General features: G+C 33.8%; 1 protein-coding gene across 2 annotated transcripts; it reads left to right on the top strand.

The window, feature by feature from the left end:
• The first annotated feature begins 1,283 nt into the window (after positions 1–1,283).
• On the top strand, positions 1,284–14,915 carry LOC101266540 (probable protein S-acyltransferase 17). Of its 2 annotated transcripts, XM_004244851.5 has the most exons (10): positions 1,284–1,584; positions 1,680–1,773; positions 2,344–2,438; positions 2,558–2,725; positions 2,811–2,883; positions 3,007–3,059; positions 5,622–5,713; positions 5,799–5,851; positions 13,291–13,416; positions 14,130–14,915. In XM_004244851.5, the coding sequence occupies exons 1-10, from the start codon at positions 1,436–1,438 to the stop codon at positions 14,403–14,405; spliced, it is 1,179 nt and encodes a 392-aa protein (XP_004244899.1). In that variant the 5' UTR covers positions 1,284–1,435; the 3' UTR covers positions 14,406–14,915. The 2 variants fall into 2 exon arrangements, with proteins under 2 accessions (XP_004244899.1, XP_010324831.1); XM_010326529.4 differs by lacking the exon at positions 13,291–13,416 and having other exon boundaries at positions 1,316–1,584.
• The last annotated feature ends 12,197 nt before the right edge of the window (positions 14,916–27,112 follow it).

Genomic DNA, 27,112 nt, shown 5'->3' with positions numbered 1-27,112 from the left:
TTTATCATGCCTAGCATGGTAGCTTACACCTCATTCCTTTTAGAGAATGAATCCATATTTTAGCATTTATCAGAAGTTCTCATTCTTCATGAATGAAACACAAACATGTGAGCTTTTCAAATTATGATAGCTAGTACCTCATTTCATATTTATGTGCATTATTCAATCACTTGTCTTCTTTTAGACATATTATGCACTAATACAACATTCACTTTTGTAATGGAGTAAAATTCAGTAAATTTCATGACTTCTCATCAAAAACACATTAGTTTTTCTTTAGTCATTATTATATTATCAATATGTTGCATTTAGACTCGCATTAAATGTCTTATCCATATAAAAGTGTTTTAGGTCATAAATCGATGGATCTTGAACCCAATGTCGTATCATCATGGTGCATCAGGACTTTAACCCAATGTCTTACCCTCTTTTCGCGATTGAACATAAATCCATCGTCGTATTTTTCTGGTGCGATAAAACTTAAATTTATCGTCTTACCCATAATGAGGTTCAACCTCAAACCTTCAATATAATTGCAATTTTACCACTTTTGATGATCATCAATATGATCGTACATTATAAGTACACACAAAATTGAGATTATTGATTTATTATAATCAATATTAGTAGTTAACAAATATAGCTTAATAGATCACATACCTCATGTAAAGGTTGAAAACATACCTTTCACTAAATTGTGCTTATTCAATTATTAAAATAAATTAAGAAATTTTCTTCCCAATCGATTAAAATTAAATGTATAAAAAGTCAACAAGTCTCTTTAAATACTTACGTTAGATGATACCTCCAGATCTGTTACATAAATAATTATAAAATAAAGATAAATCATACTTTGAAGATATAAAAACCTTATTGCAACCTTTTTGCATAATGCAATATCTCTTTTGCACTTTTCTCGTCTTCTATCACAATTCTTTAAGAATAGAACAATCGCGCTGATAACGTGTTATGAAACTATATAAATTTAAAATACAAAAATAGATCAAAGAGAAAAGATCTCTTATTCATAGTATATTCAGGATTCATAGATCCTTCACCGATCTTATTATTTACAATGAAAGAAAATCCTTTATTTATAGGAAAAATCTTACTTGGTCCCCAAATAGGATTTTTAACCATATCTTACTAGGACTCCATATAATTAGACATTCACTATAATACAAATTATTTATAATAGAAATAAAAATAATAAGATAATATTAAGAAGAGAAAAATGATTTCTCTTTAGAAACTAAAATAGAAAATGAGTTGTTTGGAAAAACAGAAAACCCTATATTTAAATATAACATTTGGTGTTGAATTAGATGATTTTATAAAAATAATATAAAATTTTAGAAGTCATAATCAAAGAAATAATGGAGAAGTCTACAACGATCTGCTCCCATTCGCATAACTAATTTGAGGCTCAATTGAGATGGAGGTGGAATGGCTTCTTGTAATCCATGGCCTGGTGACACTGCTAGTGTTGATTTCTTTCCTCTGCGGCCAATGGCCTATTTTCGAAGGCACTTTCATTCAAAAAATCCATTTTTTTCTCACTTTTGGTGCCTGTGATTATTTCCGGTATTCATTTATTTACATGTTAATGCATATAATCCGTTTTCGTAATTTTTGACAAGTATTTAAAATGGGATTTTGCCCAAATTTTGGATTTTCAGCCGCTTTGTGGGTGCTATGTTTGGTCAAAAAGGTTCCAATGCACTCTTCTGTGTTGAGTACTATTGTTGTGATCGTCCTAATCCTACTCTCCAGGTTCTCAATTCACCTTATTTCAACTTCAAATCAGTTACTGCTTCATCACATTCTATGCTGTACAATAATGGTGAAAATGATGATGTCAAGATTTCACAACTTTTTTGCTTAATTTGATAGTGTAGCAACTTTGAATATTTTGGGGAGTTAGCTCAACTTGAGCAATATAATAATTGACCTAATATTTATCAAATAATAGTACACTTCTATTGACGCATTCAGTAGGAAAAATGTGGAACCACAACTTCGATTTATTACTTGTATTGCACTAGATGATGTGAAGTGCTCTAAGAATTTGAAAAGTAGATCCCATTTTGTGCCATTCATATACAAAAGTTGCTTTTATTATCCGAAACTCAATTATAGATGGTGAAAATGAATCTTGTGATGACAATTACAATATTTAGTTTGTCTTTGGGACTTGGAAATGGAACTAGTTTGTAAAAGATTCAATGGGAGTTCCTTTGTTCGTTTAGTTTTCATTCTTTGATTTTGTCTGCGTCTCCTCTATTTTCATGCCCTGTATGAATATAGAAACTTTATTTGAAAATTGTCTGTTACTAAACGCAGGTCATATATTTGGGAATAATTGGAGCCATTTACTACTTTATTGTGCAGTCATCCTTTAAGTACATTCCTGGGCATTACCTAGGTGAAGTGCACAGGTGTTATAGAATCCCTGTGCTTTGAAACGTTCTCATATGTATCAGTTCATTTGTCACTTGATTGTTGATTTTGGTGGTATATGTACGTGAATTTTTCTAGAAATTACATAAAATTGCAGGTACATAAGCTTGTTGGCAGTTGGTGGGGGTATTCTCCTCTTTCTATTGACTAGCTTTTCTGACCCAGGAACTGTGAATGCTGTGAATGTTTCACACTATCTTTCTGCTTATCCCTATGATAATATTATTTTCTCAGAAAAAGAATGTCCTACCTGCAAGATCCCAAAGTGAGTGTGTTTCTTCCAATTAAAACCTCTAAAGCTCCAGTTTACCTCACTAGATAATCAAATTTTGTTTCTACTTCTTGCTCAGACCTGCTAGGTCAAAGCACTGCAGCATTTGTGATCGCTGTGTTGCTAGATTTGATCATCATTGTGGATGGATGGTTTGTATTTTTTCCTTTTTGTATTCTTTTCTATCTCTCATATGCATACATGTTGACTCTCTATCAGCACATATCACTGTATATGTCCTAATGAATTTTCATTCTGTTTCTCCAATATGACAGAATAATTGCATAGGTGAGAAAAACAGCAGATACTTTATGGCTTTTCTTTTCTGGTGAGCAAATGACTACTTATTGGTCTTTCTTCCAAAGATCTTATATTTTACACTAAAAATTGTTTTTTTTACTTGAATATACAAGAAAATAATGCAGAAGCGAAAATACAAAGATTAAACACAACAAATCAATGATATGTGAAATCAAGAATAAAATCCCCAAATTTCTAAGATGAAGTGCTAAGAACCCTAATAGATCTTAGTATTTACAATTAGCAGATTAAAACTTATTATGATACTAATAGAGTCAATCAAGAACTTAGATCAAAAGTGGTTCTAGACCTCTATTTCGAAGAAAATAGAGACAACAATTAGTATAAGACTAGTTACCTTCTTTTACTTTAATGGAAACTAAAGACATCAAGTTGAGAATTAAGACAATTAGTCTTACCTGTTAAATAATAAGATAAATCCATAGTCTCCCCACATTAATTTCCAAGAAAAGAATCCTCTCAAAAGTATTAATCATGTCTTTTGAAAATAACAAAATTCATCCCTATATACAGGAAAAACCTATCCCCAAGTAGCATGAGATTCAAATGCTACTTCTATTGAAATAATACATCGAAAACCCTAACTAGGAAACTTTGTAAAAGTACATCCAAAACTAACTAATAAAAAATAATGAAAAGTTGCCAAATACTACAAAGAAATACACGGCTATGCCGCTATGCTGCCCCTTTTAGGCTTGAAGCTCACGTGAGTTTAACCTCCTCGTCTGCTTGATTTTCAGCCACTAAACAGCCTTCTTTGAGCTTGAATTGCCGCCACCATGGATGTGAATTGCAGCCCATTTATGGGCAGAATTTCAGTCCCTTGGTGGGCTTTTCTTTTCACCTTTTTGGGGTTTGCTATGAGACACAATCGTCTTCCTCTGGGAAATCTTAGTATTTAAGTTGGTTGTCTACCTGAACTCCCACCTTGCTGGTGAGGGTTCGATTCCCCACATTGTAAATCCCTTCCTGTTTCCCCTTTCCCTACCCCCAATTTTTCTAAATTTTTTAAAAAATCTTCCTCCTCTTGTGCTTGGATTAGAACCATGAATTATGTGTATCACTTAGACCATTCTTCTCCACAATCCTTGGGCTTGTTATTAGGTTTTCCTTCCACTTTTCTCTACAGTCTTTGAGCTTGTCATTGGGTTTTCCTTCCATGATAAACATCTTCTTGATTTTCTATTGAAAATATCAACTTTGATAGTGTTATGCCACCTTGGATGCTATCACAAAGTGCTTTCACTAGTGCCAGGGTAGGGAGTGGGCATGTATTGCACACATCCACTTGCATTTTAGCAAAGAGTTTGTTATCTAAGGAGTGTCTCTGTCGTTGCACAAGCACTCTCTTCCAGTGGCCTTTCTGTTGCAATAAGGGGACTATTCTTCCATTGTTTTCTAGTCCACTGTGTTGTTTTAACCTTGTGCTACGTGGAACTAAAAAGATGCTTAGACCACGTGGAATGGGTTGGTTTCAGTTAAAAGTATGAGAAATAATTGGGAAAATGCACAACACATATGAGAAATAATTGGGAATACACACAACACATCCATAAGTCGGAATAAGCAATACGGACAGGATATGTTACTCTTATAAGAAGTAATGAAGAAATCAGGATGTCACCATGAGTAAAATGTGATATTACACTGGGCATGCTGATGTTACAAAGTACTTTTGATTGGAGAGCAGTGACTGGATGATTAAAAGGAGATTTCAGATTATCTCTTCCATTTTTTATTTTTGGGAACCCATTTTCCGGTCTGCGCAGTTCATCAAAGGTATGGCATGAAGCACCCTTTTATCAATGGTACCGGCCCTCAATGCACCGTGAGAAATACCCTTGATAGGGGATATTCATTATTGCAGTCCTTTTGAAACTCACAGGTTACCTTTACTAGCACAGATATTCACCCTTCCCCCAAATGCAAAAGAAAATAGATATTGAAGACTCCATTACTAGCATAAATGATTGGTTATTTCACAGCTGATGATTCTTATTAATTTTTGTATAATTTTGGAATTTGTACAATACCTTTACTCTAGCACAAAAAATTACCCTCCAATACAAAAAAAGAAAATAAATGAAAAAATAGAGAACTCCATTACTAGCATTGTCCTTAGTTAGGAACTCATTCAAACGCTTTGTCATTGTTATTGTTAATAATGTTGTTCTTGTCCTATTATTATTTTTATATTATATATTTTATTTGTAATTACGGTAGTGTCCAACAAGCGTGTGCATACCTCGATTATTCCACGGGTTGTCTGCTATCTCCCACCATCACAGGTATGGGGTAACTCAAGTTAAGCAAATAGGAAGATAATATGAGGCGTAAGTCTTCATAAAAGCTCGGTTAATGTGACCTTGTAAGAGAAAATTCTTATTTTTCATGTATTAAATATTGACACTACCTTCATTTGTTTTCGCGTCACATGCTTGTGAAAAATATGTATGTGAATAGCAGAAGATACAACTTAACTCTAAAAGATTTTGTCCTATTCACTGATGCTCATGCTGATAAGACTCTTTACGTTACCTTTCCTGTTATTTTGGACATGCATCTGCAGGCATTTTCTTCTCTGTGTATATGGGGCAGTTGCTATTGCACTAGTGCTAGCTGGCAGGCTGAAAGAACTACGGGTTATAGATATTCTTACTGGTGCATTGACTATTCCTTTAAATGTTATTGGGGCCCAATTGCATGGTAGACCCAAAGTAATAGTTGTCTTCCTCTGTCAATGCAGTTTATTATGGCATCGAGAAATCATTCAGTAGTTTGGCTCCACATGTTGTAGTGGTAAGTGGAGGTCCACCTTTTGGATTCTGCTTGATTATGTCTATCTCTTCCCTTGTTGCATGTGCGTGTATGTGTTGTCAATTTTTCATCTCTTTTGGAAACATTAATTAATAATAATATGCGAGTCCTTGATAAAGGCAATGCCATCAAGCATCTCAACCTTCCTTATCTCCTTGTTCTCTAATCCTACTTTGATTCCCAGAGCAGAAGGCTTAAGATTTGATGAGGGATTTCCTGTGGGATGGGATAAATGGAAACAAGAAGTTTCATTTGGTTAGTTGGGAGAAATTCCCAACTCCTATCAGCAATGGTCGTGCATTCGAACAGTGGGGATAGTCAACCTCATTGATAGGGAAGTGGCTATAGAGTATAGAGATATGCTAACAGAGAAGGGGCCATGTGCAGAAAGGTGATTAAGTGAGTAAGGCAACAACCAATTTGTTGGTTCCCAAAGAATGTGTAGGCCTTCTATGGGTTGAGTAAGTGGAGAGGCATAATGAAGGAGAAAATATACTTTTCATTATTTATTGCCTTTTCGTTGTGAAAGGGAAGAAAATATGGTTTTGGCTCTATATATGGATGCAGTGATAAAATGCAGAAAGACAACTTTATGCGATAGTTTTTAAGGTAGAAAGGGGATAGGATGTCATGGCAGCCAAGAGTTATGGGAGATACAGGTCGTCACCATCATCAGAGATTTCCTCGATGAGACCCCTCTGTGGCTGGGAATTCCAGGAGGTAGGGACATTCTTTATGACGCTCTGTTGTCATGTACATTTCGTTGAAGTGGACAGAATGATTTGGAGAGGAACATCTCCATAAACCTGTTTGGCCATGAGAATTATTCACTTCTTTTTGGAATAATTCACCTTATTTTTTTTAGAATCCGTGTTTGATGAACTAAAATTTCCAAATCCAAGTTGGAGTTGGATTCCAAATTTAGAGAAGTGCTACAAACCTATTTTCCAACTCTATCTTCATAAATTTCAAATAAAGTACTGTATTCTCTCCTCTCGTGAAAATGATCAAAATGGTCTTTAATGTATCTGGGTTGGGCTATTTTAGTCCCTCATATATACCATGTAGTCGAAATAGTCCTTAATATATGGAAAAAGTGATCATTTTTTTTGAAAATGGTTACTTGGAAAAAGTGATCATTTTAGTCCTTCATATGTACCAACAACATATCATGTTAAATTCTATAAGTGGGGTCATGAAGGGTGATGTGTACGCAACCTTACTTTTACCTCCTATCTTCCCCTTGTTGAAGAAGGGTTGATGTAATGAATAAGGTTCAGGAAGTTACCGGAACCAAAGTTCCATCAGCAATAGGAGAAAAAAAAAAGTGAATAAGCATCAAAAGGACATCCCTTGGACATAGTTGGACCAAGACTAACTGCGAGTTTAGACTGGTTTACTATGTCTATATTTTAAGACTGAGCTTGCAATGGAGGTTTGGAATCATATTGCCTTTAAAATGTGAGATCCTTTCAAACGGATTCCAATCAAAGGTTGAATGAGATAGATTCTCTTTTAGATACTAAATCTAAATCAGATAGCATTGATGGATGGGTCTGTCTTTCTATTTATATATTTGCTAATCAAAATGGATTTATTTAGTGTTGTTGCATAGCAAGAAACCCCAAATCCTTGATTTTGCCAGGAAAGATAGCATTGCTTTGGACCCCCGCAGGCGAAGGGAATAAGCTCGACTGCTTCTACTCCATACTTCTTATTCTTCGTGCCTGTTCTGATGCGCTTTGCGCCCCATTGATGCTTCTCTCTCCTCTTATTCTTCTTTGGACGGTTTGGATGGACTACACTGTTCTTTCCCAACTAAAATTGGAATGGTTGTATCACATTGAGATGACGATTGAGATAAGGAATTTGTATCCCTCCTAGTTAGAATTTTGGACTCTTTATCTTTCTGAATCAAGATGTATTCTTGAATATATTTCACAGAAACGTGAAGTCAAAGTGGGCAATAAAGTAGCTAGAAGACACGGAAATAAAGGTATCATTTCCAAATTTTTGCCTAGACAAGATATGCGTTATTTACATGATGGAAGATCTGCTGATATGGTCTTTGCCCATTGGGAGTACCTTTATGCATGAATGTTGGACATATAGTTGAATGTGGATATTACCAAGTGCACATAGCCGAAAGAGATGAGCCCAAGACCATGTGTGTAAGAAGGCATGGAGCCTTCGAGTTTGGTAATATGCCAATTTGACCACTATTAGTTGATCTTCCACTTCTGAATCCCAAACAATCCAATTAGGGGTCACTACACTAAGATTACCTTCTTTGGTGGGATGGATTGTTCTTCATCTAAAGATATAAAGAGTCCATAATAGGTGACCTCTTGAAAAAACAGTTAAACCCCCCACTTGTACATCTAATAAGTAAAAATATCACAGCCGTCATTTACACACCTTTACCTTATGGGCGATCTATTACCCCCTCATCCTTGTTTGAAGTGAAATTAAAGAAAGACTGAGAGCTGATGTGGCAACGTGTCATCACCTTCCTAGAGGCGTGAAGAAAGTGAAAAAGAATTAAGCCAATCAAATTATACATGTGTCATCTTTCAATTTATTTGTAAACTAATTACAGTTAATTATTTATTCTTAATATATTTTTCCATTATTTAGTTTCTTATTCTTTAATTTTCTTTCTTTGCTGTTTTTTACTTTTCCTGTTTCTATTATTCGTTAAGAGTAATGTTGTATTTTTCAGCATTAAGGATATGTTGGCTCCCATCAAAAGAAATTTACAACTGAATCAAACTGAACAAAACTTGCTACACAAAAACTTTGCAGCAAAAACTATACGGATCTTATAAATTCTAAGTCTGTCCAGCATCCTTTATACCCTCCTCTTTACACAAAAACAACATACCCAGTGTAATGCCACAAGGGGGTTTGGGGAGGTTAGAGTATACTCAAACCTTACCACTACCTCATGAAGGTAGAGAGGCTGTTTGCGGCAGACCCTCGGTTCAAATGCATCAAATTCAAGTACAATGGTGCAGTTTGGAATATGTAGATGAGCCTATATCTGTTAGAGATATCCTAGGTCCTATGTATGATGAAGTAGGATCTAGTTTAGTTTTGTTTTAAGCACACAACTGTATGTAGCTCCATGATGTAAATTTGGGACCCCAGCCTATAGTGCTGAAGATTAATACACAAAACTGTTGCCGTTGTCAAAAAATTCAAGTACAAAGAAGAAGAAAACAGTGTAGAAAAAAACATAGAGACTAACAAGGGAGGCAGGGCTAAGGATACAAGAAAGAAATAATGCGATAATAGCAACACAGTAAACAACAGACGATAATTGATATTAAAAACAAGACCTAAAATAATACGGCTAGCACAACGACAAACACCAACAAGCTTTTAAGCACAACCACCTTCCACTACCTACTAACCTTCTCCCTAGTATGCGTCCTCCACACCCTCCTCTTTACACCAAAAATAGGAAGTTCTTTTCCAGTGGATTTTCTGAACAAGTTCAGCAGTAATCTCAAAGCACCTCGTGTTTCTTTCTCTCCATATTGACCACCATTTATAGGATGTAATCATATTCCCTTCTGACTTTTGCTCCCCTTTCTCCTGATCCAACAGCTCTGCAGGTTAACTGTGTGTTCTGACATTGTCCATCTAGTTTGTGTCAGGTCTAAGAACAGAGACTATAGCTGAGAAGTAACTTTACAGTGTAAGAACAAATCACTATTAGTTTAATTACATAGAGAGCATTATGAGGCCATCTGAAAACTTCTCCTTTAGAGCTTTTCATGCGTGAGACAGGCCCTTCTGGCCACCAGCTAGGTAGAACATCTTACCTTAACTAGTATGTTGTTCTTCCAAATCTTCCCCCTAGGGCCATCTATTCTCCCTGGTACTTCCTGCACTTTGCTACTGTATAGCCTGTTAACTGAAAGCTTCCATAACTGTTGTGTTTCCATCTTACTAAATCTGCTTTCATGTTTGTGCCCTTGAAGCTATTAAGATCCTGCAATATACCAACTACTCTCATTGACCAATCATTCAAGTGTCTTCTAAAACTCAGATTCCATCCTTGAGGAGACCATATTTCATTTGCCATTGCCCACCTTGAATCTTCTGACCCATACAGAGCTCTTTCCAGAACTGAATCTTGCTACCATTGCCCACCTTGAAAGTAATATCTCTGACCAACTGGTTCCACAAGTTCCTAGTTGTTCTCCAGACCGAGACACCATAGTTACTATTGACTGTATTGGAGCATCAATGTCTATTCTGCCCATAATTGCTGACAATCACTTCTCTCCACAGGGTTGATCCTTATCGCCAAATCTCCATATCACCACTTGGTTAGTAGATATTTGCGTTGTAACCCCTGGTTTCTGATACCAAGACCACCAAAACTTCTACTCAGTTGTGCAGTTCTCCATTAGACCAAATTCATGCTTTTAACCTCTTTATTGCCCAGCCATATGAAATCCCTCCTTAGCTTGTCTATTATTTTTTCAACCTTTTCAGGCATAGGGAAGAGAGATGTGATAGGTTGGCAAAAAGTCTAGGACAATTTATCAGGATGGTTCTTCCTCCCAAAGAAAGGTACTGTGCCTTCCAATGCTAGTTTTCCTTCTGTTTTCGCAATGACACTATCCCAGCTCACCAGCTCTGTGTTTGTTCCCAATGGAATGCTAAGGTACACTATTAGAAGTTCCTCAATTCTACAACCCAAAATCTTTGCTGGTCTCCGTATCCGGGGCACTTCTTTAAAAGGATAAACACAACTTTTCGTCCAATTTACAGACAACCCAGAAACTGCCTCAAAAACACTAAATGTATCTTGATAGTCTTGAGTAGTTAATCCTTGGCTTTACAAAAAATGAATGTATAATCAGCGTAAATGACATATTTGCATATCCACCCCTGAGTGACTGCCTATTTTAAAACCCTTCAGCAAGGTATTCTGAATGGACATTCTCATCATGCTGTCAAAGCCTTCCATGGCTAAGATGAATAGGAATGGAGATAAGGGATCTCCCTGTCTAAGGTCTCTCTCTGAGAGGAAAAAGCCAGCAGATTCCTCATTTATCAAAATAGAATACATGGCAGTTTTAGTGCAGGCTCTTATCCATTTCAAACCATCTCTCACCAAAGCCCATCTGATGAAGAATATTGAGAAGGAAGTCCCAATTGACATGGTCATAAGCCTTCTCAGTATCTAGTTTACATGACGCCATGGCCCAGGGGTATTCCCTTTAATTCTAGTATCCATGAACTCACTGGTTATGAGGGCAACATCCATGATCTGTCTACCTTTTATGAAAGTCATTTGGTATTTGTCGACCAATTTGTTAATCACTCTCGACAGGCTTTCAACCAAAAGCTTAGCTATTATCTTGTAGGTCTGTAATCCCTGAGTTCAACTTGTCTTTTTTGGGATGAGAGCAACATATGTAGCATTCAAGCTTTTCTCAAAAACTTGTTTATCATAGAAACATTTGATGGTGCTCATTATATCTTCCTTGAGTAATGCCCTGAAATTCTGTTAGAAACTCATGGGGAACCCATCAGGACCAGGGGCCTTGTGACTTGCACGTAACTTGATTCCCTACAATACCTCCACTTCCTCAAATTGTCATTAACTCCAAACTTTCTCCTCTGAGTTGATATTACCAGATCCATGTAGGTTGAGTTCTGTCCTCCTCCATTATTCTGTTTCTTTATAGTTTATACAATAATTGATAGAAACTGACAATTTCCCTTCTTATCTCTTCAGGATGAGTCATCTCTCCTTTTGTTTCCAACCTGTCGATATTGTATCCTTTGTGTGCTGTGGCCATTCTGTGGAAATATTCGGTGTTCTTGTCCCCTGCTTAAGCCATTGAATCCTAGACCTCTGCCTCCAAACTATTTTACATTTCCGGACATATCCTAATATATCTTAGAAAGTTGGACTCTTTGTTATAGTTTATCTTCGATGAGAGTTCTCTCCTGAATTTCCTCAGACTAGCTAACTGATTCAGAACATCCTTCATTCTCTGTCTCCAGTCCACCCTATTTTCCAGTCCCCATTACTTCAACTTCTCTTTTAACAATTTCAGTTTTGAGGGTAGAATAATGGCTGGGGTCTCATTAACTGAGAAACAAGACCACCATTTCCTTACCTTGTCCAGAAAGCCCCCTCGATTTGCATCCACCATTTCTCAAAATTGAAGTAAAATTTCCTCAAATTTAACTCACAACAGGTTAGCATAATGGGATTGAGGTCTCACGAGCCTTGGAAGGGTACTTTGCCTTATCTGTATGAAGACTTCATCCCATTGATGAGTGTATAGGAATCTGTTCGATCTAGAAGCAGTCAAATGGTATTCCCCTCTTCTCCAGGAAAAGGATCCTCCAAATAAAGAGGGATCAAATTACTCCATATCATTGATCCAATCAGAAAATTCAGACATAGCTCCTGTAAGTCTGTGACCTGATGATCTCTTTGAGAGGTATCTTTTGACATTGAAGTCAACCACAAATCACCCAGGGTCCTGTACAGATGCACCTTAAAAGATCCCTCCATAGTTCTTTTCTTCACTTTGTTGCAGTTAGCATAAAATGAACCTAGAAACCAGTTTAGATTCTGATTAACAACTTCGAACTTTCAGGTGATCAATTGCCCTGCCACATCCACCAGCTCACCCTTCCAATATCTCCTATCTCACATTATTACTATCCCTGGGTACTCCCTACAGCAACTAGATGTAACTCACCCAGCCATCTATTGAAACAGAGTTGTTTTATCAGATGTGAATCTGTCCCCTCCAATATATGATATTGACATCCACCCCCCATTGCTGTATTAAACTTCTGACAATTCTCCTTTTATTCAAATTGTTCACCCCCCTGACATTCCTAGTAAATATCTTGATCTTCGTTGACAAGAAGCCATTATTATCCTCCCCCTGTTCCTCGGTCACCATCCTTGGAATTCATACGAAAAACTAAATTTCTAACTTTTTTCTGAACTGTTCCAGTAATGTTTTTTTCAGCATCTCCTTAAGTCAGCATCCTCTTTTGATCAATCTTCATAAGAAGCTCGAAGGCAACCTTATCGCATCTCTCAAATGCACCTCAAAAGAACCTGCTGTGTTTGAGCACATTTGATTGTACCCATAATGAAGCTGTCTTCAATGTCTTTTTCCAACAACGGTTCATCACTTGCAAGGGGGCATGGTTCATCACAGACCATCAATTGCCCCCCCTGCAGACGCCCCTGGAAATTTGAATTTTGCCAAAAAAGACTCATATGATCCAACTAAGGATGCTTGCACCTTTTTCTTGTTTTCTCAAAAATAAGATTTATCTCCCTTCCCAGCTCTCTTAATACATTTATATTTGTATTTGTGCTTATGGTTTGTTTCGTAATGATGATTTCTGCTTTGGCTCAGTGGTTATTGGATTCATACAACACTCAAATACTTATCATGGTATTTCTGGCTATAATTTCTATGCTACTGGCTGGTTTCCTTGCATACCACACCAAACTGTGTGTCACAAATACCACAACAAATGAGGTAGTCATTTTCTATTTAGTTCAGTTCAATACATATTTCTAGTATCTTATTGATGGTTGTGGTTTAGCTGTGTGATATGGCATTTTTTCTCCTTTGTAGTACCTGCATTTCCTTTGGAAGTGAGCTTATGGAACTCACATGTCTAATAATAGAACACTTGTAATTTGTTACTATTACATTACTTTCTTGGACCTTTAGTGCCGCCTAAAACTCTGCCAAGAGAGCGCTGCTTTACGCTAAAATGAAAAATGCCTTTTGTATCTATCATTGAAGAAAATTTGGGCCAGTTGGAGATGATTAGACGTCAAAATATTTTGACAAAGAAGAAAAAAACATCTACACTTACAAGTGTGATCAGGTTTGTATAACAATATTTGGATCGACTAAAATATTTAACTTGGAGTTAATTCATTTTGGATTCTTTTGCTAAGAAGTCTTGGGATAGAAGCTTGCAGCATTCTCTTTTAGGGTGACAGAATTTCCTTTTTTTATTTTTTTTTAAAATTTGACTACGCAAAGAAAAAGTAAAGTAAATAAGAAGGGACACAGGATAGTGATAAAAAACTCATTAGAACGTCCTAATCGTAGAAGTGCATTAGTATATCATAATCATATACCTTATTGGTTCAGCTTAACTATTAAATTTTAGAAGTTGAAATAACAGTTTGCTCTTAGCTCTCATCTAAAGCTAAATGTGCTCATGTGAACTGCAGACTTTCAAATGGAAAGAGTACTTAAGCTGGAAGAGGAAGGTTAATGAAGCAAAGGCAAGTGCAGCAGCACTCAAAGCAAGTTTGGGTGAATTGAACCATGAAAAGAAGCACCCTGTGAGCAAATGGAAAGCCTTCTTCCAAAGGTCCCCTCTTGAAGAAGTGGAGGTTGTGAAGAATAACATTTACGATAGAGGAGTGCTCCAGAATGTCTTTGAGATTGTAGTTCCTCTTTCATCAAGACGGTCATTTTTACAGAGGAAACCAAAATCAGGTTAGAGTTGTCAGTTTGTGAACCATAATCTCATAGGGGCTTGGTAGCTCATCCTTGGTTCAATGTCTTTAGTATAATAGTCATATTAGCAAGGAGCTTAAATGTGAAGAATAGTCATTTTTGCCAAACATATCACTGACAAGTATCGAGGAAGGGGGTTAAGTTCGTGCACCGGTGTTGGTTCTTTTTGCTTTTCTGCAGTTGCAGCTATTGAATGGAGGTCCTTACTGCTCTTTTTTTTTGTGCATTCTACTTCCTACTTGTGGTGCAGCCTAGGTTACCTCATATTTCTAGGATGGTTTTCAATCTGTATTCGACTTTTTATACCTCTGTGCTGCTTAGCAGCAGATTTAATTATGTACAATGTAATAGGATGAGAATGAGTGTGCTATACGTTTCAATCCCAATGTATACTGTATCCACCAGCAGTGAAACTGGAATGCGGATTGAGTTCAAACGAATTTTGTGCTCATGTTGCCATTAAGAGAATGTACCCAGCAGCTCAACTTTCTTCAGCTTTTTATTAGGTAAATGTATTCAGTGTGGAAACTCTTGTAACTCCAAAAAGTAGGGTAGCTGCAATTAAATGTGTTTTTTTTTCTTTTCAGAAAAAGCTCCCAAACTTCTATACAAATATGTAGGGGTACAGGTGAAGTTGAATCAAATTGAAGGAAAAAAGGGTACTTTTTTTAATTGGTTGTAATTTTAGAAATCAACATATGCATGTTTGGTCTTGGTTTTAAGCGAAAAAATAACAAAAAAATCGAACCAAATTTACTATACAAATAAATCGATTTAAAAAATTACTAGTTTCTTGACAGGTATGTTGTACATGTATAATTTGAAGAGAAGAAATAAATTTATATTACATTTTAATAAATAATTTGAATGAAAGTTTCTGTCCAATCAAGCAGTAGACATCAAAAGTTTTTTCCAAACAAATAAACTTCACAAGCAAATAATTAACTTGAATCATTCATGCAACTTATTTGAGCACAGTAGTAACTTTAAGCTTCACAAGCAAATAATTAACTAGAATCAGAGTCTGTTTGACATTGCTGCTAAAAATTGCTTATTTTCAGAAGCACTTTTCTAAAATAGCTTTTCAGAGAAGTGCTTTTGCGAGAAAGCAATCTGTTTTTGACAAATTTATTTGAATTTTTTTTATAAGCAAATTGTGTTTGACTAATCTTTTTGAAAGAGTACTTTTGAGAGTCAAATTATGATTAAGAGCAAACATTAATTTACTTTTAATGTTAAGATTATTTTATAGAAAAAAACTAATTTAAACATCTATTACAATAAATTAAATTCAAATTTTGTTTTTATTAAATCAAATCAAAATGTTCATATTCAAACTTCCAATCCATATTGTACATTTTTTGAAGGGTTGAAACCTTTAATTGTTTTTTTCTTTCTTTTCTAATTTTACAAAAATATTGTTGTTACCTTCTTCCTGTTTTGTAATTTTGTAATATAATAAGTAAAAAATAAATAAAATAATATTATGTAAAAGTAAAATAAAATATAAAAAAAAATTATTAAATGGAACACACGCGCGCGCACACACCGCGGGCATACACACTATAGTGAATGCAACATGATCATATATTTTTGTTTTCCTTCTTCATTTGCTATGTATCGTTCCATATATACTTTTTTAAAAATATTTATTTTTGAGTATGATACTTTTTAAGTATGAATTTTTTGTTATTTTGTGTTCATTTTAATTTGAGAAAACGGTATTTCACAAGATACACTCCTTGTTAGCTATATAAAATAGATAAGAAAATAGTGATGATCATAAAATAATCTTAAATCAAATTAAATATTTTATAAACAATACTTTAAATTTTATTCATCTATTAATTTTTATTATTTAAAAATTTAATATTTTATATCACGATACAATTTCTTTAAGATACTAAATACTTTCATTAGAATACAAGAAAAAAATAGATTGTGTATAAATATAAAATATTAAAATATTTATGGTAATCCTTATTAGTGTCATGCCTATACTAAATTTCAAGTATGAATATTTACGTGAAATATTATATTTAAATGGTGCCTATAATTTATGTTCATAGCCTCAAGAGGAAAGACTATTGATGACATTTTCAAAAAATATTTTGTTGGTTAGATTTTCTTACAAAAGTTAGTAAAGTAAAAAATTATACTACTAAAAACCCATATTTAAACTTTGAATGTATTCTGAAATGTTTCAATGATATCTGATAATTTTTGATCTCAAAATACAAGTAACTCTATGCCAATTTGTATTAATCATTTAAAAACACTTGTCCTTTTTTCTTTAAACTATAATTATTTAATAAAGAAATCTAATGTAGTATTATTAATTCTATTTTACTACACCGTATACTATATATACATATACACATGCAACACGCGTGGCTTGAAGCTAGTATAACCTTAAAAACATGAACTCCTTACTCGAATTCTAAATTACTATAATATCCATATCTTATGTTGTGACTTTTTTCGAAGGATTGTAATTTTTCAATGAGTTGTGAGTTTTCGAAAGAGTTGTGACTTTTTCAATTACTTGTGAATTTTCCAAAGAGTTGTGACTTTTTCAATAAGTTGTGACTTTTTCAGAGGGTTGTAACTTCTCGAAAAGGTCATAACTTTTCAGTTAAGACAAGAAAAATATTTGTTCATACTACCCTTTGTTGACTATAAATAGAGGGACTTCCTCTCATTTTTCAACCACATTTTCTAAATCTTCTACTCGTCTTCTTCTTACATTTTTTTTGTGATTTATTGTTGTTGAGTGAGTTCGAAGTTTAGCGAAATATGAGGTACCACTATTCTGATGAAGTAAGTCGTTCTATCCTAAGACGGTATATTCCATAACCTCGAGTACTTGAGGAAAATAATTTTGATTATATAATAATATTTTTTTTGCTTAATATATACATTAGTATGTAATATTCCAATATATAAAAGTTAACATGATATAGTCTAAATTCATTTGTTTTTCTTAACAGTTTCTCTTGTGGTGTAGATATATGCTTCTGAATCTTTTTCAAAATCTAGAGAATTGTCACGATTTGTTTTTGATGCTCAAGACAAAAGAATGACTTTATTTATCAATGCTACCTTTGTGATTTAGGCTCTCGTGAAATTTGCTTCAAAATGGTTATTATCGTATAAACATTGTCCTTTTGTTTTACTTATTTACTATTTCTTAATATTTCAGTAATTTAGACGAAGAAAAATTCAAATGACTTGTAATAACGCCTAGTTGAAGTTTGTATTAGTTTAATTTTTATTATCTATTTAATAGTTAACTTTATGAGATGAATATTTTCATTAATGCAAATATATATTTATATTTAGGTAGGCATTTGTGTTTAAATTAAAGTATTATATATGTCACAAATGTATTATCAAGTTAATAAGATCTTCTAACTTCAAAATATATTATTTAAAAATGTCTCGATTTTTTTTCAAATGTGAAAATACAAAATGTAATTGTTCTATTCACATGTTCATATGACATCTAAACAATTAAACATGAAATACACATGCAAAACACATGGTTAGATGACAAGAAATGGTTAGATGGCAAGAAAAATACAAAAAAAGAATTCTTTATAAGTTAATATTAGTGAGATAGATTAATTATATGATTGAACCTCATTAAATTAAAATAAATATGTACATTATTGTATTTAATTAATAAAGTTTTTCATTGACCATCTTCAGAGGTTTGCGTGAATAAGAGATATCTATGATGATATACATTGAACATTCACAAAAGAATTTGCAGTATTATTTTTTGTTAATCTTATTATTCAAATCTTCGCTTATTATTCAAATCTTCGCTTATATATATATATATATATATATATATATATATATATATATATATATAAGAGACGTTTAGTCTTGAAAAAAATAATTTTCTGCTTCTATTTTTAAAAATAGAAATTTTTATTTTTTCTCTCAATAACAGAAAAATTGTAGCTGCTTCTATTTAGAAGCAATTTTACGGGTTTGCCAAACACCTATTTTTTTTCAACAAAAGTATTTTTCCCCTCAAAATAAGTGTTTCTGAGCTCCCAACAACAATACCAAACATGCTCTTATTCAAGTAACTTATTTGAGAAAAGTAGTAACTTTATTGTAGAGTTTAATTATATAAAAGATGTTGAGTAAAGATGATACAATTCACAGGATTGAAAATATCCATTTTGTCGTTCAAATTTGTATTGGAATTGGTAGAGCAGAGAACTTAAATGTAACACCCCAGAAAGTTTTGAGCTAAGATTCGAACCATTCTTTGTTGAGAGTAAGATTTTACCGAGGAATTTGAATTTTCTGAAGTGTTAAGGTCGCTAGATATATCACCTTGAGTTTCAAAAAGAACTAAAGAGAATTCCTTCAAGTCATTCCTAGGTTCTTCTAGGTTTTAGGTTAACTTCAAACGACCATAGCTTTTCGCATATGATGATTTATGAGATCTATAAGATATCAAATGAAAGGCCTTGTAATCCTCTTTTCAACACCACCAAGCTTGCTAATTTTCGAGCTCGTATGTGGGAGATATACCCGTTTGAAATAGAGCAGTCTAATTAAGGAAAGTTAGCCAAAAATATGAGGGATATTTTGGTCTTTTCCTTACTCAATTAGCTAAAATGAGGTTAACTAATATTTTTGGGGAAAATATTTTTCCAGTCAGTTTTCATAAATCCAAATACGCTTAGGATTTTAGAAGAAGGTTTATTTAAGTCATTCCTAAGTTCTTTTAAGTTTTGAGTTAACTTCAAACGGCCATAACTTTTAGCAGGATGAGTTAGGAAACCCATAAGATATCAAATGAAAGATCTATGAGTTCTCTTTCCAATGCCACTGAGTTTTCTAATTTTTGAGATTGTATGAGGGAGATATTATCATTCGAAGTTAGGATGTCCAATTAAGGAAAGCTACCCCAAAAATATGAGGGGTATTTTTGTCCTTTCCGTACCCAGTTGGATTTAAACATTTTAGTAAGGTTTTAGGAGTCTAAACTAACTGGAATCAGTTTTAGTTATTCCTAAAGTCGCTTAGGGTTTTTAGAGGAGTTCAAGAAGAGAAAAGAAGAGAATAGAGGAGAAAATAGAGAAGGTTCAAGGCATTCGTTAAGATTCTTGTGATTCTTCAAGGGATTTCGCCAAGGATTTTATATTAAGAGGTATGTAAGCTTCCATAGTATTGAGTTTGTTTTCCCACACGCCAATCATGTATTTATTTTACGAATTTTATCCATGAGATTGAGTATATTGATGATTTGGTTGAGTTCTTGAAGTTTTGTGCTTCAATTTTGATAAGGAAGTCTGTTGAGTTCTTCAGGTGAGAGTTGCGTATAGGTGTTTTACCTGGTGGGTTTTTGGTATAGAATTCTCAATAATTAGGTTGGGTTTAAGTATCCGGAAGAGTTTGGAGGAGATCATTCAAGTTTAGACGAGGTAGGGTTGGAAAAAAATTGAAGAAAAGTTCATCGGATTCATTTGGAACGTGGCTAGGGTGGCGCACCCCTGTTATGCCTGAGGAGCTGGCGCCCTGCGCCTGTAGTGCACCCTAGACTAGCCTCAGTAAACTGAGTGCTGGCGCGGTGCACTAGTGCTTTTCTAGGGACGTCAGATCCTTTCCACCTCTGTTCTTCGTTCCGTATTTGATCTTTCAAAATATGTCTTCGCTCTCTTAGTGATTTTTGCTATCCAAGTTACATCCAATCATCAAGAAATAGTATATATCAAGTCACGATCCTTGATTTCATAATTCGAATTCTAGGAAGAGTTAAGAGTAGAATTTAACAAAGTCTTTGAGTTAAATTGTTAATCCTTTGAGATCAACTATCGATATGAATTTTTAAAAGGGTTCCTTCAATCCCTATTAATCCTAAACACTGTAAAATACTTATAGACATCGAGAAATCATTCATAACATGAATTATAACCTTAAATTCATAATTTAAATTCAAGGTAGACATAGAGTCAAGTCTTGAGGTTTTTTTTACGAAGTCCCTTTGAGTCTTCTAAAATTACTTATAAATTATTTCAAGACTCAAGTAAGTAAGTATGAGAATGACGTTAAGGTATTCACGAGTCTATATTATCATTTATATCCTTGAGTCGAGTTAAGTCATGCCCATAATTCCGCATGAACTCCATAAACTGAGTATCTTTGAGGGAAGTAGTATCTTCAAGTTCTATATTCTTGAGTATTGAGTTTCTAATACTTTTTAAAACTATATTTCATAAACTATGGAATATTATATGTTATCCAAGGAGATCCTTGAGTTGAGTGGGTCGTTCCCATAATCCCACTTGAACCTATAAGTCAAGTATTCGTGAGATGAATAGTATCATTGAGTCATTTGAATTATGGAGTCATTGAGTTTGGAGTGTTGAGTTCTATGTATGGTTATTGAAAACGTTGAATTGAGTCATTCATGTCCATAATCAGGCATGGACCCTACTTTAAGAAGTCTCTTACAGTTTTACATAGTTTGTTTAAAGGCTTTGTAGATACTAAAATTTTATTGATAAATCCATATTAAATTTTGTATTAATCCATAAATTCATGATATATTGACCAAGTCAAATTACTGATTAATAAAATTGTATTAATATTTAAGTTAAAATATATGATTTAAATAAAGTCAAAATTACATTTGGGTTAGTCCGTTAAGTTGACAAGACAAGCCAAACTCATATTCTTCAAGCCCAAGGACCAAAATTATTTGGACGAAAATATCCCTAAATCCTACTTAAGCCTATATAAAGAGGTCTTCATAAGACCAAAAATAAGGAAGACGAAGAAAAAAAGAAAAAAACACATAGAAATACATAGAGAATCCTTGCTCTTCATTGGTAACCTGCAAGTCTTCTGCATAGAGAGAAGTTTTCGCTCCAAGTGTTGAGCTGCAAGTAAAAAGAAGTCTTCGCTTCAAAAGCTGAGCCACAAGTATTCCATCAAATCAAGAACATTATTGAAGAAGAGAATCAGGGGATTACATATCTTTTCTTAAAGATTTTATAAAGATTGTTTACTGTATGTTTACTGTATTTTAGGGACAAAGCTTTAGATGCATACAAATTGGCACGCCCAGCAGGATTATCTTTACCTTACATCTCTACTCTTAAAAAAAAGCAAAGTTGAAAAACAACGAGTTGACTTCCAAGAAGATCAACTCAAAATATGCATCTGCCTCCAAATGTATATCTACATCCGTATCCACATCCGCATCCATATATGGACCTGCATCCATAAAAATTGGTAGATTGAAATTCTGCATCACTGTGGAAAACATCCGTGATGTTACTGTAGGAAAGATAAGACCTATCATAAGGAACCAAGCCAAATTGCTAGGATAACATGCAGCACGAGTGTTGTTCGAATCTACTATTGTCTTTGGTTTGTCTCCAAAATGTGTGAAATCTCCTGAAAATCTGCAAAAGAAGACATCGCCAAAATGGTCAAAAGGGTTCTTTCCCAATTGGTCCTATCTACATAATAAAAGCCTTTCACTTTAGCCGACAATGATGTCTTAAGCACGAAATCTACCCCACACAACATGTTTGCGTTTTATGTTTTGTGAAATCAATGTTATTCTCGTTCAACTAAGATGATAAGGCACACAATGGTGGTCATAACTTCCATAATAGAAAAATACTTGCAAATCCGACGAAAGTAGTTGAAGGCTTATCGAAGCACATCAAAGGTCAAGATGTCCAAATTACCAAGTTAAGGCACATGATTGAGAACATGGAGAAAATTTAATCCATAAAATTATGTGAAAATCTTCATGAAACTTCGGAGAAAAGAGAGTCGTTTGCAAAACAAGAAACAATCATCAAGGAGTTTCAAGTGTTTGCTAAAGGTCTGATTCCTATTGAAAAATTGAAGGACTTTATCAAAGAGGCTATCATAGATAAATCTGAGTCCACGTCTAAGTTTTCTCTCACATATGTAGATCCGCAATCTGAAAGAACTGATAACCTACAAATGCATGTTGGATATCAACCCCTTAAGTTGCAGCAATTCGATAATAATGGAAATCCAAAATAACATGTGGCACACTTTGTCAAAACTTGCAATAATACTGGAACAGATGGTGATTATCTTGTTAAGCAGTTTGTTATATCTCTCATAGGAATTGATTTCGAATGGTACCTAAATCTTGAGTCTAGTTCTATCGATAGGGGAATAGATGGAGCAACAATCCATTAAGCATTTATATAGCACAAGGAGTGTGGTAAGCATGATAGGGATTGAAAACTCTTGTTAAAGAAATGATGAACAAGTCATTGAGTTCATAAACTATTGGAAGAGCTTGAGTCTTAACTTTAAAGATCCTTTAGTGAAACTTCTGGGATCAAAATATGCATCCAACGTTTGCATTGGTATATTCGTTACATATTGCAAGACGTAAAGCCTAAAACGTTTGAAGAACTAGCAACGCGTGCTCATGATATGAAACTGAGTATGACTTCAAATAGACATTAAAAGTTGTCCAACTTTGAAACTTACTAAGAAAATATGACATTGAGGGTAAGGACAAGTTTTCATTCAAAACCGAAATTGAAGAGTCTATGTAAGTTGACATGGTCCTTGACATACTAGTCTAAACTTCAAGTCATAATTCTCCTTGATGTACGAGTATAAAATGCATGTCGTGAAATTCATAAAATTCAAACAATTTTTTAAGATCCAAAACTCCTCAAATTCGAGTGAAATCTTCAAATCAAAATACTCCTAGCTATCTTATTCGAGCTAAGTCTTCATGGCATAAAATTTATCAAATTCGTGTAAATATTCATGTCGTAAATATCATTAAGTTCAAACTAAGTCTTCAAGTCATGAGGCTTCTCAAAATTGAGAAAAAATCTTCAAGTTCCAAAGCTCATCAAATTCGAGCAAAATCTTCAAATCAAAATGCTCATTGGCGCACAAGTAAAATACATATGTCATGAAGATTATCAAATTCGAGCAAAGTTTTCAAGTCTAGAATATTTGCAAATTCAAGCAGAATATTCAAGTCTCAAATCTCACCAAATTTAGTTATAATCTTCAAGCCAAAATGCTCATTGACATACGAGCATAAAATGCATGTCATAAATTTCATTGAATTCAAGCAAAATTTTCAAGTCAAAATGCTTCTCGACGCATGATCCTAAAAAGTGTGTCACAATGCTTATTGACGCACGAGTCTAAAATGCATGTGATGAAGCTCATCAAATTTGTGTTAAGTCTTAAGTTTTGAAGCTCTTGAAATTTGAGCTAAGTTTTCAAATAAAAATGCTCTCCAAACCTTCAAGTCAGAATAACTCCATGAAAATGACTTGAATCTGCAAGTCTTTACTTTTATCCCTTATGATTTAAACCTATATGATCCAAAAAAAACCCAATAGATTGAAAACCTTGGAATAAGTGGCCTAGATTTTTTTTTAAAAAAAACTCACAATGTTTTGCATTGACGTGTAAAGTAAATACATTTTATTACTTCCAAATTGCAAGAGTTTTAAAAGGTCTAAGTAGAAAAAGAATCAAACATCAAGAAGTGGTTTGTCAACTCGTCTTGGTTGTCTTTATCAAGTTCACACCACCTTTTCATCAAATATCATTGCTTCAAATATTTTTATGAATCGATGCAACCGTAAGTTAGCCTCTATCTTTGGCGTGGGGGCATATTCTGAAGTTTGATATGTGAAGTTGATCATGTGATAAGTAGTTTTTCTCCAGTATTAGGACATACTACACCAAAATCTCTTGCTCGCAAAAGTTAAAACTATAGGGGAAGAGACATAAATTTTGATTTGTCCAAGCTTCAAATTATAGAAAGATGCACTGAGTGTTATTCTTTCCAAAACCACAATTGTAGAAGAAGATGCACTAAGTGTGGTTCGTCATTGAAGTCGCAACTGCAAAAGAAGAGGCATCAAGTGTGATTGTCATTTAATTTGCAACTGCAAAAGAAGAGGCATCAAGTGTAGTACTTTGTCAAAGTTGCATCTCCAAAAAAAGATATTTCCTGTGTGGTTCTTCATCAAAGCCACTTCTCCAAAAGAAGATGATCCACGCCGCAATTGTAGAAGAATATGTACTAAGTGTGGTTCATCTACAAATCTCCAATTGTAAAAGAAGAGGCACCAAGTGTGGTTCGTCATCAAAGTTGAAACTACAAAATAAGAGACATCAAGTGTTGTTCATCTTCTAAGCCTTAACTGCAAAATAAGGATATTTCACGTGTGATTCATCATCAAATCCACAAATCTTAAAGATGATGATCAATGTATGATTCTTCATCAAAGACGTTATTGCAGAAGAAGGTCTACTAAGTATGGTTCGTCGCTAAAGCTGCAATTGCAGAAAAAGAGACACAAAGTGTAATTCGTCATTAAAGTTGAAACTACAAAAGTAGATGCATCATGTGTCGTCGCAAATGCAAAATAAAATTAATCAAGTGTAGTTCATATTCAAAACCACTATTACAAAAGAAGATGCACGAAGTGTGGTTCATTTCCACCAAAGATACAATCGCTAAAATATTATATCAAGTATAATTAATTGTGAAAATTGCAACTACAAATGAAGATGTATCAAGTTATTCCTCGTCAATTATGGATTAACCTTCATTTTTTATGGTATTGTATTGAGGTTTTTTTGATACATCATAAGTCTACAAAAAAAGAAGAAGAAAAAATGATGTCCTACGTTGCCAATTGCACGAAGCTTCAAATTGATATGAAAATTTTAGCATATGCTCTTGTGATCATCATGATAAATTTGTTCATATTGAATTAAGATATTTTTTTCATTCTCCATGTATATGATAACGAAATCCTCAATTGCTACGAAAAATCAATATGCTGCTCTTCGGCGAAGATGCAGAGAAGTAAACTCATGAACGTTGTCCAAAGTTAATTTGATTGCTACCTTTAATAAAATCAATTTTGGTCAATCCACATGAATATTTACTTTGATTTTTGGATATGCTGTAGAAGTAAGAGTCTATTTTCTAAAGAATGAAGTCTCTCTCCATTTGAGTACTCCTACATCAAGATACAAACATTTTGGTGAGACTCCACAAATCTGTAAAATAATAATAACAGAATTGAAGACCAACTTGAAAAATCAATTCTCGTCAATCCATAAAGATTTATACCTTGAATTTTGGATATGTTTTGTACTGTGATGTCTATATTCTATTGAATCAAGTCATTTTTCATTCACAGTCTTCTACATAAAGATAGAGACTGTATATAACTATAAAAATGACAGATTTGATAGAAAACTTAAAAAGTCATTTTTAAATCAATTTATATGGGTTTTGATTTTTCATTATGGATATGTTGTATACCTTTTAGTCTAGTTTCTAAAACATCAGAATATTATGATTTTGACATTTCTACAACAAGTTATGAATTTTCTACCGCGGGCGTACTATGCTGAAAAAAAGTGATGAATATTGAGTTTGGTATTCCTCAAGTTGAAAAAAAATCGTTGTAAAAATATGTATATTTATAGAAATCAAAAGTACATAAATTGTGTTACTACAAATTATAGAAAAACCAAATTCAAAACAAAATTATGGTAAATTTTCCTAGAAACCAAATTATGGTAAGTTTCTTTAAGAGTCAAGTTATGGAAAATACTATTGGAATCAAGTTATGAGAAATTTCCACTGGAATAAACTATGTGATGTTTTGGAAGACTCCAAAAATAATATATTTCACGAATTGTTCAAGCCTTGTCTTTAAAGGTTTGACAAGTTGGACACCGCAACAAGCCTCGAAGTAGGGGACATTTGTAGACAGTGAAATTTTATTAATAAATCCATATTAAATTTTGGATTAATCCATATATTCATGATACATTGGTCAAGTCAAATTACTGGATAATAAAGTCGAATTAATATTTAAGTAAAAAATATATGACTTAAATAAAGTCCAATTATATTTGGTTTAGTCTATTAAGTTGACAAGACGATCCCCACACATGTTTTTCAAGCCCAAGGGCCAAAATTTCTTTGACGAAAATAAGCCTCAAACCCTAGCTCAAGCCTATATAAAGAGGTCTTCATAAGACCAAAACTAAGGAAGAAGAACAAAAAAAATAAGACACATAGAAATACATAGAGAATCCTTGCTCTTCATAGGTGATCTTCAAGTCTTCCTTATAGAAAGAAGTCTTCGCTCCAAGTGTTGAGCCGCAAGTACAAAGAAGTCCTCACTCCGAAAGTTAAGCCGCAAGTATTCCATCAATTCAAGAAAATCATTGTAGAAAAGAATCAAGGGATTGCATATATTTTCTTCAATATTTTTATAAAGATTGTAACCTTCGCATAAATTCAATTACAAATTTTGTTGTTTGCTTATTATTTGTCGGTCATGTTTATTGTATTTTAGGGAGAAACTTTAGACACATGATGGCTTGAGTAAATGAGTATGAATAAGAGTAGAGTCAAGTTTCATTTTCTTTAAAATGAATATATGTGAACTAAGTATCCCAAGAGTAAATGTTTTCACATTTAAAAGAGGAGGAAAATGAGATTTCCAAAAGAGTTTTTAGAAGTTTGATTTTTTAAGAAAATGACTTTTGAGTAATAATCTCTAAAAACAGAAAGAGTTATGTTTTATTTATATGAGCTAAGTATATTTTTGAGAGTAGTATTGAACACCAATATGGGGGAGAGTTTTAA

Source organism: Solanum lycopersicum, chromosome 8, assembly GCF_036512215.1.
Source record: "Solanum lycopersicum chromosome 8, SLM_r2.1".
NCBI classification, from domain to species: Eukaryota; Viridiplantae; Streptophyta; class Magnoliopsida; order Solanales; family Solanaceae; genus Solanum; species Solanum lycopersicum.
The sequence above is the reverse complement of the archived record's forward strand: the minus strand, read 5'-3'. Positions and strand labels throughout refer to the sequence as shown.

Excerpts from the sequence above, each read along its gene's own strand:
- LOC101266540 (XM_004244851.5), top strand. The coding sequence starts at position 1,436 with ATGGAGGTGGAATGGCTTCTTGTAATCCATGGCCTGGTGACACTGCTA. Across the intron at positions 1,585-1,679 it reads GGTGCCTGTGATTATTTCCG|CCGCTTTGTGGGTGCTATGT; the intron begins GTATTCATTTAT and ends TTGGATTTTCAG. Across the intron at positions 5,852-13,290 it reads TGGCTCCACATGTTGTAGTG|TGGTTATTGGATTCATACAA; the intron begins GTAAGTGGAGGT and ends GCTTTGGCTCAG.